Source organism: Gossypium arboreum, chromosome 4 (genome assembly GCF_025698485.1).
Source record: "Gossypium arboreum isolate Shixiya-1 chromosome 4, ASM2569848v2, whole genome shotgun sequence".
NCBI lineage: Eukaryota > Viridiplantae > Streptophyta > Magnoliopsida > Malvales > Malvaceae > Gossypium > Gossypium arboreum.
In genome coordinates this window covers 113215931-113230175 of record NC_069073.1, presented here as the reverse complement: position 1 = coordinate 113230175, position 14245 = coordinate 113215931, and the positions used below count along the sequence as shown (strand labels likewise).

At 33.6% G+C, this 14245-nt stretch overlaps 1 protein-coding gene across 2 annotated transcripts; it reads left to right on the top strand.

The window, feature by feature from the left end:
• Positions 1 to 5566: 5566 nt before the first annotated feature.
• Positions 5567 to 12982, top strand: LOC108457825 (uncharacterized). 2 transcript variants are annotated; one of them, XM_017756982.2, is made up of 13 exons: positions 5567 to 6037; positions 6834 to 6943; positions 7044 to 7154; positions 7263 to 7320; positions 8465 to 8554; positions 9471 to 9565; positions 9759 to 9812; positions 10430 to 10567; positions 11082 to 11139; positions 11270 to 11384; positions 12207 to 12279; positions 12407 to 12478; positions 12640 to 12982. In XM_017756982.2, exons 1-13 carry the CDS (start codon positions 5875 to 5877, stop codon positions 12754 to 12756), a joined length of 1254 nt encoding a protein of 417 aa, XP_017612471.1. In that variant the 5' UTR covers positions 5567 to 5874; the 3' UTR covers positions 12757 to 12982. The 2 variants fall into 2 exon arrangements, with proteins under 2 accessions (XP_017612471.1, XP_017612472.1); XM_017756983.2 differs by having other exon boundaries at positions 5568 to 6037; positions 12210 to 12279.
• The last annotated feature ends 1263 nt before the right edge of the window (positions 12983 to 14245 follow it).

The following is a 14245-nucleotide window of genomic DNA, read 5'->3' as shown; positions in this document are numbered from 1 at the left end:
AGTTTAGATTAATATTCGTGATGTTGGTTTAATGGTTTTTCAATTATATTAAAATGCTTAATACACTAGAATTGACGCATTTAGTGGAAAATCTAGATAAATGAGACCGAGAGGAGAGTTTATCATGTAGAATTTTAATATGATTGTGCTGAGTAGTGAGACCGAGAGGAGATTCTAGGTGGTAACTTCTAATTAGGATGAGACCGAGAGGAGATTTCTAGATAGGAGTGACAAATGATATAACCAAGTGTTGGATCTTGTGCTATATTTATTTGTATGCTTGTAATTTTTTCGAACAAATTGGTTAATAAAATTATTCATGTATTACAGTAATATTCTTTATATAATGTCCTCATGTGGTTTTTTCATGTAAAGTAAAATAGAAGCAAATATTAGCTCACTGGTTGTCTAATGTTTAACTAATACTAAGCAGTATTATGTGATTAGATTGTAATATAGAATGACAGCTTGTATTAGTAGACAGACCTAAACATGTCCTTAGTTTAATCGGAAATGAGCAAACTGATTGAAAGACTAATATTTCATTTATCAAGTCCAACTAGGGAGATGCTTTGTCTTGGGCATCAGAAAAGATGACTTCTAGAAAATAGTGACTGGCTGGATTAATAGTACATCAGACTGGACTCAAACGGAATAGATCTTGAATCTGCTTATGGATTTATTCGCTTGTGATGTTCATAGTGTGACATACCTTAATCCTAAGTGGATGATGGACTATGTAGCGTGACTAGCTGTCACCCAACATGTGTGTGTTAGGGATTAAGAATGTGCAATTAAATATGGAAGTGAAAGTGCGGTATCTGTAAGTGAACAAGTCAAATTATAATATATTTATGTGTTACCATGGAACACCGGGAAGTATTCTGAGGATCGTTGACCGCTATCTTGCGTGTGCATTAAAACAAGTGATTTTGGAAAGACTATTTTTGAAAAGTGATTTTAGCTGCAAGCATACAGTGCCAGATGTAATATTTATAGTTTTAATGGAACACGAAGTATTTCAAGGAGTTGAACCCAGAGGAGGCTGTGATTGAGCAATTCCTAACTAAGCACATGCAAAGAAGGAGTCTAAACAACTACTTGCTAAAAGCTATATTATGACAAATCATAAAACGAAGGGTGATTATGTAACACCCCTTACCCATCCCCATCGCGAACTCGAGTAATAAGATGCTACGACATAAATCAACAATTCAATAAATACCTTACTTAAAGAAAATTCAATTATTTATCAATAACTTATGAATATAACTAAATATATTAAATAATTATAATTCTACAAGGACTTAATTATAAAATACAAGCATATACTAAGATTGGATTGTAAAATTATGAAGTTAAAAGTCAATATTGGGAATTCACAGATGGTATCGATACAAATCAATACCTTCTGAAAATCAATACCAAAATTCAATTCTGTTTACCTGAAAATCAATTATATCGATATTTATTTTATGGTATTGATATTTTATGAAAAAGTATTGATACTTAAATAAAAATCGATACCATTTTGGCATTTTATTTTTTAAAAAACTGTTCATATGGTCAAGTATCGATACCAATGCCAAAATATCGATACCTAACATCAAAATGATAAAATTTCATCTTTTAAGAGTTTATACCATGCTAAATTTACCTAGCAATCAAAAGACAATAATATCATATATTCAAACACTTAAAATCCAACCAATGTGCCCTCATTAACACCACAATTCAATATTTGAAACAATATCACATTCCACACCAACTAACAACATTCAAATTCGTATATTCATACATAAAGCATACATATAAAATTTCCATATTTCAAATGCCATAATAAAACCTTTCCAAATGACCAAAAACAAGCTCATATGGACATATACATATTAAAACTAAAATTATATATATGCAATTACTTATCTACTTTGTACTAATTAAAGTTATACCACATGAAACCATTACTCAATTTATGCACCTAACATACTTATTAAATTCATACTAACCTATATAAACACATTAATTATATATTTTCAACCAAAATACAAAATGTCCATTAACATACAAAATAGGCTTATAACCTAAAAGACTTCTTAGGTACATGCCAAGAAACAAAATAGGAACATCACCAAATGTTGAGTCTGGGGATTATCTTTGGATGCTAAGTCAATGTATGAACCAAAAAGTACCTAACCTGCACAACAAGTTAAAATGTATGCTGAGTATAACTCAATTACATTTCTATATCCAAACATTATTAGCAAAATACAAATACATTTACATGCTCAACTAAAACTAAATAATGCTATGCTAGTATCAAGTCAAATGTGAAATATCATACAAATATTATTTTATCTTAAACATTTTACTAATACCATTACATGGCAAACTCAATTCATACATTTCTATTTCTCTTTTGACTTCTAATACATATTTCATTTCATGTCATTTGTTATTTCAGTAGCATTTCCACTTCAACATCATTTGTCATTTCAAATTCAATAATTCAAGTTTACCATTTACTTTCCCTATTAACACAACTCGAACTCAGACGGATACACGGATCTAACCAACACACCAGTTTGGCACCCAGTGCCTCATCGGATAAATCTAAAGCAAATAATTGCGCCCAGCACTAAAATAAGTTGACACCTAATGTCTCATCGTTTAAACCGAAGCAAATTAAGTATCACCATAACTCAACTTATTATTTATTTTTCTTTTTAATTTCATTGTTAGGTAAATTTTTCAAAACAAAGGAAGTTATGCATGAATGTCTGACTAGAAATACAATATTGAGATTGATTATTGTGATAAAGAGTTAAATTGCATAAAAATTTGAAATAGTATAATAGTAAAGTTGCGCATTTAGCTTGAACGTGAGACAAATCATGCCATATTTTATATGAAATGACATTCAATAGAAAAGTTGTTCTTGAGATCAATAGAATGGAAATTGAACTGAGAATGAAATTAGACCATGGGTTGTTGTAGTAATTGTTGGGAAAAATTGAGAATACTTATTGAGTTATAGAATCAAGTAAAATAATAGTAATAATAATTGCTTCAACTATAAGTCGATGAGCTTTAGGCACATTTTCCTTCGAACGTCCCAATTCTGGCTTTCACAATTACTATTTCGGCTGAACCGCTGAGCGCAGGGCGCGAATTGTTTACATCAGATGTAACAATATAAAATTACTTCGACTATAGGTCAATGAGTGCCAGGCGCACTGACCATCAGACATATCACCGAGTGTTGGGCACGATTATTGCTTTGGATTACCCGATGAGCACTGAACATAATTTGTTTAGTTCGGATGTATCGATGAGGTACTGGGTACCGAATTATAGTATTAATAGGATCTGTAAATTAGTTTGGATCCGAGCTATGTATTAGCAAACATCAATATTGAACAAGAAGAATTGTTTGATATAAATTGGTAATGTAATGTAATATGAAAAAATGAGACAAAATTGAAAAAGGTTGCATACATCGTTAGCAAAAAGTTTTAATAAGTTTGTTAAAATAGATTGGTTAGTTAAAATATCACATTTGGTTTGTTTGGGATACATGTGTATATTAATGTTTTGGATAAACTTTGATATAAAACATACTTGAATTGATCTAAGGAAGAAATAAATCAACTGAGTCCAATTATTTAAATGTCATGCTATATTGAGTAAGTTATAGTAATACCATTTGAAATTAATACTCACCAAATGGTCTTGTTTTCATATGCAGGCTAGGTGTATTTTGAGTTTTTGTACTCAGAGTGACCAACATCCAACTGACAAATCCTAGACTCAACAAAGTTTGTATATTTTGTTTTGTTTCAAGTTGGCTTGTACTTGGTTTTTAGTAAAGTCATTTGGCTATAAATATGTATTTGTGACATAAAAAAGTAACTTTTTGTTGCTATAACCATAATATTATTAGTTAATTAAATGGTTTTAATGTGATATGCTTAGTTTGCGTTATGTTTTAGAATATTGATGTGTTATTGATTTGAGAGATGATTTGAATATGAATATATTGTGACATCTAAATTTTGTCGGGGTTTTTATGTAAAATAAGCAGACATGCTGCCGAAATTTTTTTAAAAAATAATTTTACCACTACACTACCATTCCAATAAAGTAAAATAGGTTGTTTCGGCATTTGAATGTGACATTTTATATTCAGATCCTCTAACTGGGTCGGATATAAGGGGTCACATATGGACTACGTTTTGGGATTTTAAAGGTCCCCAACGAATCAATCAGTTCCTATAGATGGTTCTTTAAGGCAAGTTACTTACAAATAAGGAAAGACAGAAGCGTGGTTTCACGGATGATCCATCATGTTGTGTTTGTGTTGCGACTGAGGAAATTGTTCTGCATATCCTACGAAACTGTCAATAAGCTTGAAGGGCGTGGCTGCAGTTTCTTTCCTCTCAGGTACCATCTTCGTTTTTCGATACATCTCTCTTAGTGGATCTATATGAATCTACAAAACAGTTTCGACTTTCATTTTCACAATGCCTACTGGCCAATGATCTTTGGAATGGTTATTTGGAGACTATGGAAGCAAAGGAATTTATTGATTTTTAAAGGGGTGCATCTTGAACTCTTTTCTTTTCTGAGAACCTGTTGGTTTTGGACTTTAAATATCAGTGAAGGGGAAGTTACAATTCCAAATGGTAGGACTTGTCAAGATATATGGCAAGCTCCACTAGTGAATTGGGTCAAGCTGAATACCGATGGTAGTTGTTGTTCCAATTTGTGTCTTGCTTCAGCAATGGAGGTGGTTAGGGATCAACATGGTAAATGGGTTATAGGCTATGGAAGGAACATCAACAATTGTATTGCGGTTGTGACGGAACCGTGGATGATTTTTTATGGTCTGCAGCTACTTTGGTCCAAAGGTGCTAACCATGTTCTTCTCGAAAGTGATAGCAAAGTTGTTGTCCAAGCTTATACCAATGAAGATGACAACTATGGGAACTACGCGTTGACCTTGTGCATCAAGCAAATTCAACATAGGAATTGGATAGTCCATGTTACTCACATTTACAAAGAGTCCAACACTGCTACACATACATTGGCGATTCTTACAAGATCCTAGTGTCACGGGCCATAGTTCAATCTAGCCCCGTGACACTAAGAGCAAGGATTACAGGTTCATACAACTCCAACAACTCATTACTTTGTTAGGCACTAATTCTAGGCCTACATATGCTATGTAATTAGCTTTCCTTCTATTCAACCAAAAAAAGTTAAGCACATCCCTGGCAAACAAAACATTCTTGCAGACTTACTCTCCAGGCCCAAAGAAAATCCAAAAGTCCTAGCCTATAAAAGAGTTTATTGGCCCAGACCCATCATGATGTATAGACCCTATTCCTCAACATCCACATCACCTACTCCTTACACTGTCACCCCAAACCTTCACCCAGAATACCCACCAGAGGTCATCACTCTTGTAGAAAAAAACTGTTTTCACTAGAAAGCCAAAGAGATGATGCTTGAATACCAAACCCAAATTTTCAAAAATTTTGGAGGTCTTATAATTAATATGAGTAAAGGACAAACTTGTCAAGATTGGTTTTTGAAAATCCAATTAAATTGAGCTCAAACCGCAGATGGTATCATCGATAGCTCACAAGTTCACCCGCCCAGGTTAAAAGTTAAAATGGAGTACGAAAATAAACCGATTGTTTTCATCGAGCTTAGCCGGTGCCGTTTTGGAGCGAATCACTAGAGAATTGATGACTCCTGCACGAGGCTTAATCAGAAATGAAACTGTTTGGAGTCCAGGGCTGGAATTAGAGGGGTTCGGGCTTTGTTTTCATTTTGCCAACTTCCTCCCTTTCCCTTTGCCGGCGAAGTAACATGGCAGCAGAAGAAGATGATGTATGGGCAAAAGCCACAAAAGTAGCTGATGATTTGTACGAGATTAGAGACACTTTTTTCCCTCAAAACCCCGATGATAAAACCTCTAAACTGCAACACGAATCCGATCTCGCTCTCAATCTCCTCGATTCCATTCCTGCTGGTATTTTCCCTAATCATACTGTTCATTTTTTTTCTTCTTGCTTGCAACCAAATGGTTTGGGTTCTACTTTTTATTTATGCTATCAAATTTGTTGCTGCCATCCCTCTGCGATTACAACAACTCTGCATTGAATGCGGATTTGAAGCTTCTTGCTTGAGAACACTGAAGACTTAAATACCTATTACTAGAAATTTATACAAATGTTTATGTCAGAATTTGGCACTTCTACTAACTCTAAACTATTCTAACTGGATGTTTTACTTGATGCTTGTGCTCCAATTTTTATTGAGTTTAATACTTGCGCTCTTATAAATTTTTTTTGTTACTTTGACTCTCGAGATCAAACTATCGTGAAATTTGTTATAGGATTTTATAGAAGTGTACATGTATATATATATATATATCGATATAGATGATTAACCATTATGTCATGCCACGCCATGACCGAAATGCTGCATTATCCAAATTAACAGTAGAGTTTTTCTCAATTGTCTTTCAAGTAACTTTTAATAATAGTGTAAGGATTAAATTCGTTAATATTGACTGAGAGAGTCTAAATGGTCAAATTAAAATGGTGAAGGGAGTGAATTCGTACTTCAACCTATATATTTCTGTTAGATTGGTGTTCTTATATATATTTTGATCATGTTGGATATAATCTGCTGATGTGCAACAGCACCATGGAATTACAAACAGAAATGGGACCAGAAATTCTCATCTTTTATTTTTTAGCCTTATGTTTATATCAAACTTTTTTGGCTCATTAAAACATTTAACTAAACATCTTTTACTACAGAACAAAGAAAATTACCTGCACGGCGTGCAGCATATGAGTATCTACGAGGGAAGATATTAGATGTAGTGCCTGACTATAGGAAGGAAGCAGAGGATCATCTTTCAAAAGCAGTAAGCAGGAATAGAGTGTTCACTTGTTTTTATGGCTTGCTATAATACTTGGGCTCTGAATAAGGCTTATGCTTTTTATCTAATATTTTTTCTTGTCCAGGTTAAACTGAATCCATCTCTTGGAGATGCTTGGCTTTGTTTGGGTAACTGCATTTGGAAGAAGGGAGATTTGACTTCAGCAAAGAACTGCTTTAATCTTGCATTAAGCAAGGTTAGAATCCACATTGGAGTTTTTACTTTTAAGTGTGTGTTTTTAGTTATTATACTTTCTTTATAGTTCATATCAATTAATTGTATGTATTGATTCTGTATCATACAGGGCCCGAATAAGAAGATACTTTGCCAATTATCAATGCTGGAAAGAAGAATGGCTCAAGGCAAGGGATTTTGTTCCTTTTTTTTTCTTCTTAATCACTTCTGGTTCTTCTCTTATGCATTGTTTCTGGATGCTTATGGAGTTCGGAAGCCAACTTATCCGTTTTTGAACTTAAAATCAGCCTTTCAGGGATTAGCAGTAGTCAATCAGTCATTTTTTAAAGTGGTGTTGGAATGCTTAGCTAGGTGGGTTGTGGAAGTTGAGAATCTGATCCTGAGAAATCAGGCAAAACACATAGTAGAATTTCTCTTTCAAAAATGAGTTTATGTTTACTGAGAAATTAATCACAAATGTATTAAAGAATTTCTTGTGATTTATATGGAACCAACTTGTTTGAGCTGATGAACAAATTGACATGCTTGATATTGGTATAAGCCCACGGGTTTCTTGATCTTCTGTATGTCTTAGCTGTTTTTGATTCCTTATCCATGTCTAAAAGACATCGCTTCCTTAAGGCAGGGTAACTTGCTGCTGGCACATTTGGCAATTTCTGTTGGATCCTTGCTTTACTACTAAACCCATAAAATGCTGGATTTCAATGGAAGCAGTTATTATTCTACTTTGACTGAGGGGCAGCCACATTTTTCTTTTGTTAATGGCAGTTTAAAATAAGATACCTATCAAATTGTTGATGCTTTTAGGTCATGATATATCCTCATTTTTAGTGCTTGGTGTGCACTCCCTCTGTACATTGTTGGTGGCATAAAGTTTGGCATGAAGATCAATTCACTTATAGTGCTTTGGATGCTTGAGCTCGAGGAGGGATCTCATTAAAGAGAATTTCTAAAATTCTAAAATAAAATTATCTTGTTTGGTTACAGAAAATTTTAACTGTCAAAATTCTTTGAATTTGGATGAGAAGTATCGAAGGCCAGAAATAATATAAATATGCTTAACTATTGTTACATTAAATTAATGCATTTTAAAGTGCCTTTATTTTAATCTAAGTGGCTGTTTTTAGGTAGTTGAGTATTCAGAACTACCTTGAGGGTTTCCCCTCATGCAAAAGAAATTAAAAAATGACTTGGAAAACTATATTATCAACTATCAAGCAATACGGTTGCTCTTATTTGGGCTTTTTTTCTGGTCTTATCATAAACAAAGATGCTTCATTGTTTCTTACAAAGGTTTTCTGTCTTCTGTAGGTGCGGATAATCAGGCAGAAATGGTTGAGGAAAGTATTCAACATGCCAGGGAAGCCATAACTTTGGATGTCAAGGATGGAAATTCTTGGTGTAAGATTCTTCAAACCTGTATCATGCTTTAAACTTTACGTATCCAATTTTCTTCAGCCTTAAATATGAGTCTGAAGCAAAGTATGACAAAAGTCTGTACCTTCAGTTAATTTTATATTTTAATTAGGGTAATGGTCAAATTTACCATTTGTATGAGATTGTACATACAAATTTACTACTTTTTTTTTGGGTGCAATGTTAATTTAAGCTTTTTTTTTGGTACATTTCCTGTCACGTAGGGATGAAAAAGAATATTGTGTCAAAAGAATTTATTTTCTGATGCTATTATTTGTTAACAAAGCATTATTAGTTTGGGGTAAAATGTAATTGAACTCTGCAATTTGAGAGGATGGGTTCTTTTCCTAATGTTTTCCCTGAAATATCAAAAGGGAAATGGAAAGAAACAAACAAAAGTTTGTTTTTTTTATAATTTGTGACATTTAATAAACGTTGCAACTTGTAAAACATTTTTACTTTAAATAACTGTATTCTTAACTTTAAAATGTTGAGATTGCACCAAAAGTGAAAGTATGACGCCATTGAATTGCACCTGGAAAAAAAAGATTAAAATGTACATTTGGAGCTCTAAATTTGGTAAAATACCATAACCTGATATTGTTGCCTAACTTTTATTATGATTAGTGTACGACTCCTATCGAACACAAAAACATTTAAAGTTCTATTCTATGTTTGGTCACTGAACTATTTCGAGTTGAGCATTTTAGTCCCCCCACCCCAAAAAAAAAAAATCCCGAATTCAGTAATTGACTTCAAAACATGTGTTTTCATTTTTCATTATATGTGCATTTGTTAGAAGATGCCATTATTGCCTTTGCTTTTAATTATTTTAGAAGCCTTTTAAGTTTTTACCATGCAAACTGTGAATGCTGATCATGGAATCATTTTTCTCTGACAGATAATCTGGGAAATGCTTGCCTGACAAGTTTTTTTGTCACCGGAACTTGGGATCATAGCAAACTTCTTCAATCCTTAAAAGCGTACCAAAATGCTGTAAGTTGGTGGCTTGAGAACTTCACTGCAATTTTCAACTATATAGTCTTATCATATGATAGTCAGTGTACCGTCAATAATGGTTTTTTTTTTCTTAATCGGTTCATATATTTCTACTTACAATATTTATGCAATTATGTTACAATGTATTCATGTTTGGGATGTGGTTTAATTATTTGATTGCATGTTCCAGGAAAAGGATGAAAGAATGAAATCAAATCCGGACCTGTATTTTAATTGTGCAACTGTGAGTTTACTACATCCATCCACCTTTTTCTTTGATCCTACGTCTGGAAAGATGAATCTGAGAGTGAATTTGAATTTCATTTGCTATATAAATAATGAGAATGAAATGACCACATATGCACAGATTAGTTAAGATTTAATATTGCTATATATTTAAAAGGTATTTAAAGATGAATTTTAAATTCACAGATACCTTATGGATTTCAAATTAACTAATAATGCTTCTAGCAAATCTGTAAACTTAAAAATGATTCATGAAAGTTATACTTACATATGTTTTATGGCACAATTTACATTAATTCTGAATTTCAAATCCTTGTTATCAAACATAATCTGAGTGTGTTTCGAACGAAAATCTTGCTGAGAAATAGCTTTTTAGATAATGGGTGCCTGATCTGTTTATGAAAAATGACTACTACGTTGGTATATGGCTCCCTTTTCAGTTTCAAAGATTGATAGGCTGAAAAAATTACTCTCTTGTCAGATGAAATGCATACCTCACTTTAATAAAGTTATCTTATGCTGTAAACTGGTCGAATAAAGGGTTTTCTTCTCCACATGATAGAATGTGCTGCATGTCATTTCTGCTATGGTTTTTTATGGACTTTCTACGTTCAGGTAAACAAATATCTAGAGAATTATGATAGGGCTCTTGCTGGCTTTGAAGCTGCTGCCTTAAAGGATCCTAGTCTCAATGCTTCTGAAGAGGTTGAAAAGATGGTCAATCTCCTCAACAAACTAGAGATTTTGCTGAGGGTAATGTTTTCTTTTTCCTCTCTGAGAAGCCAATAGAATGGCCATGGATAAATTCCGAATCAGTTATCTTATGCAATGGCCCTTTTCCTGGTGATTTATTTTCAGTAATCTTTCTCTTTGGAGAAATAACTCCCCGTATTCTGATCAGCTTGCACAGATTTGTTTCTTTTTTAAATATGTATTTTCAAACCAATGATTTTGACTCATTTGTCTTTGGTTCTATTGTTGTCTCTTCTTAATAATCTTGTGAACATCTATTTCAAATTTGTTGATTTTTCTTCACTTTCACATTGATATACATGCGTTCATGGATTGCTTTTGAAAGAGAAATGTGGTTAATGCAAACTTCTTTTGTGGAACTGCTAGTGACAAAGTATAGTTTCAGACACTTTCAGTGATTTGGCTATCACAGTATGGGAGAATTCTTGCTTTTCCTTACTGTTATTGATTAATGTTGTGTGGTTGTTGTGAAATATCATTTTCCACTGAAAATTTGATAGATAGGTTTGTACAGGGACATTCTAAGTCTAAAAGACTTGCTTCTTTAGCATCCAACATTGGTGCTGTTAATTGTAAGCAACCCGATCTTTCTACTGTGTTTTAGTCATTGGTTTATATAAAGTTCAAGTGAGCTACGTGCTAAAATTTTTATCAATTTTTGGAATACACTGAGTACCTTTTATTTGCATCTTCTTGTGTTAGTGAATTCCTCATATAAAAGGGCAACTCTAGATGCGCTGTCAGAACGTCTAAATAAAGCAGTTGCTGTACTGGGAAAAGTGCTATTGTTTGTTAAGCATGAGAACATCACCCCCCTGTAAGAGATCTACTTGAATCCCCATTTGTTCTATTTATTGAGTTTCCTTTTTCAGTGCTTATAAAGTTATCCTATGTTAGCATATATAACTTGTATGACTTGTCCTTTGGAGCCATAATCTCAAGATGTTATGGATGTAAGCAAATTTAAAGATCATTTGTGTTGTTAGATACTCAAAATTTGTGCTATATGGTCAATTTTTCTAAATCATTAGATGGACTTTCGCAAGCAACTTGCTAGTCTGCAATATTGCGGCAAACTTAATTGCTATTGGGGTTTCTTAGGGGCTAAAAGTAAGTTCCAAGTGGGATCTATATAAAATGTTAGTGCTGCTTCTTGAGATTAAAATGCTAATTGCCAACCAGCAGAATTTGGTGGAGTCTACCTTGTTTTAACTAAGTTATATGCCATTATTATGGGAAGGAAAAATTCTTTCGACTGAATGAGAGTGCATTGCTGTGAACTAAAGTATAGGATCAAATTTGATGTTGTGGGTTGAAAGATGATATAGGATTGCATTTGATACTGTGGACTATATTGTTCTATGAAACTCCCGAGTATACAATTCTGAATAGGATCACCTGAATTGGATTTGAACCAATATCAGGGTATTTTCCTTTCAGTAATTCTGAGGGGGATTTCCCACCCAACCTACTGCCCAGGTAGAGTGGATTAAATTAGGCACCTGTCTCCTCGAGTACCTTTAATGCCTTGTAATTTCTATGCACCATTCTTTGCTTTTATTTATAAGTTAGATTTTCCTCTCGATTCCTACCTGATGAGTTGTCAAGCAAAATATGAGCTAAATTTATTTTGGTTTAGCAGTTACTTTTTGGTGTGCGATTCTGATCAAAGTTGCTTTGTGCTATCAGTATATGGTATACGCAATGACGCGGTAAGTATTCTGCTTCAGTGTTTACATCACCTCAAGACTACTTTTTCTCATTTTTTTTTGAAATATGGTTCTAATTATCAGTCATTCAGAGCTGTATATATGAATCAATTAAACCTTCTGGTCACAGATTAAAGAAGGAGATCAACTAACATTGTTGGAACCCCATTTCCGTAACATTGACTTTTCTTGGAAAGGAAAGGTATTTTCTCCTAGATTTTACTCTTTTTTTGGTGGGGAGAAGGAGCTCAAAGTATGAACATGCTGCATTGATGACCTGTTCATGAAATCTGTGTTTGTGGTTCTCATTAAAACTATATATAATTTGCAATCTGAGTAATTTGATGAGTGAAATGATTGCAGTGTTACAAATTCAAGTCAATTCGTGTGGATTTCTTGGAGCAAGTGCTTGTGAATGGCAAAGCTCTTCCCCCACATCAGGCCATTCGCACATCGATCTATGCTCAACATAAACCATAAATGTTGTGTGGAGTTTTAACGATTTATGTGTGCCTATTGTTTACAGTCAATTCTTTTTTTAACTTTTTCCTAAATTTTTCTCATTTGTCCTACCTTAATACTTTTGTGTAAATAGATCAGCTGATAAACAAGGAAATGAGAGAGATTTATTGTCTGTCATATGGTTTCGATTATGATTGTCACGTTCATTCATAATTTTTAATGCCTTTTTCTCTTGGCATGAAAATGTTATTTCAGCTGCACAACTATTCCGTCAAATGTACATTACTGTTGTCCCCTCAGCAGTTGCAATATATATATTTTAATAGTTTCTTTGTGTGGTATGTATTATAATTATAGTCAAGAAATTACATATTCGTGCATTCATTATAGAAATTGGCATATTTGTGCGTTAAAAAAAAATGTATGTCGTTTTTTAAATTGATAGAATTGGCATTATCCAAAAGAATTTCCAAAGAAATCAAGATTTAAATTTTTGATGCTTTATGTTAAATTGAAATTTAATGTTAAAACTCAAGGACCAAAATTTCGATACAATATTGGTAAGTAACATTGCACTACTAATGGATGAGGGAATATCTCTTAAAAAATAAATCTGAAAGGGAAAAACAATAAAAGAAAAGAACAAGGGCAAGGAAGAAAAAGTTGAGAGGTTGAGCCAGCTGGCAAGTAAGGGGAAAAGAAGACAAGACAAGGCAAGGCCAGCGGGCTGGCAGGCTGGAGCAGTTGTCTTGTTTTGGGCCCTTTATGAAAATCTGTAAACTCAACATTCCGACCCTTCCCGCCCCTCAGACATTGATTTGTTCGGTCATGCTCTGCCTCTCCTCTCTTAGGATTTTACATCTTTTCTTTCTTCCTTCCTTGTTTCTTTTTGTCCTTGTAATACCTCAACATAGTTTAACTACAACAACAACAACTAAATCATAATTTAAATGAGGTTTAATGGTATAAAGTCAAATCCCTATACCCTCCCATTATCAAGAAAATAAAAAAAAAAAAATCATGGAGGAAGATGTCAATTCTTATACTATTTATGAGTAATCTAATTTTAATTTAGTTTAAAGCCTTGCAAAAGGTGGAAAACAAAAGTTGGGTATTAAAAGATAATAATAATAATAATAATAATAATAATAATAATAAACCGGAGAGGGGGGCAGGGGCAAGGGCAGTGGAATTTGGGTGATGGGTAAAGGTGTTGGAGGAGTATATGAACAATCAAAGTCTGACAGCCAAAATGTAGGGTCCAAAGATCTATCCAGTATCAGCAGCTATGCCCCAATAGTGACAGTGGTAGGGAAGTGAGTCTCCCCCCTTGGCCTTGGATAGCCATCCCCATTTCTATTCACTTGAAAAAGCTCTCTGCATTTTCCTCTCAAAATAAATACATAATCTTAGAGAGGTAGTTCCCACTTAGTCCCCTCTTCAGGGAACATCTCCTTCCCCTTTTCCAACACCTCTCCCCCCCTATTATTATTATTATTATTCCCCT

Coding starts and splice junctions, on each gene's coding strand:
- LOC108457825 (XM_017756982.2), top strand. CDS start 5,875: ATGGCAGCAGAAGAAGATGATGTATGGGCAAAAGCCACAAAAGTAGCT. Junction 6,038..6,833: donor CCTCGATTCCATTCCTGCTG/GTATTTTCCCTA, acceptor CTTTTACTACAG/AACAAAGAAAATTACCTGCA. Junction 8,555..9,470: donor CAAGGATGGAAATTCTTGGT/GTAAGATTCTTC, acceptor TTTCTCTGACAG/ATAATCTGGGAAATGCTTGC.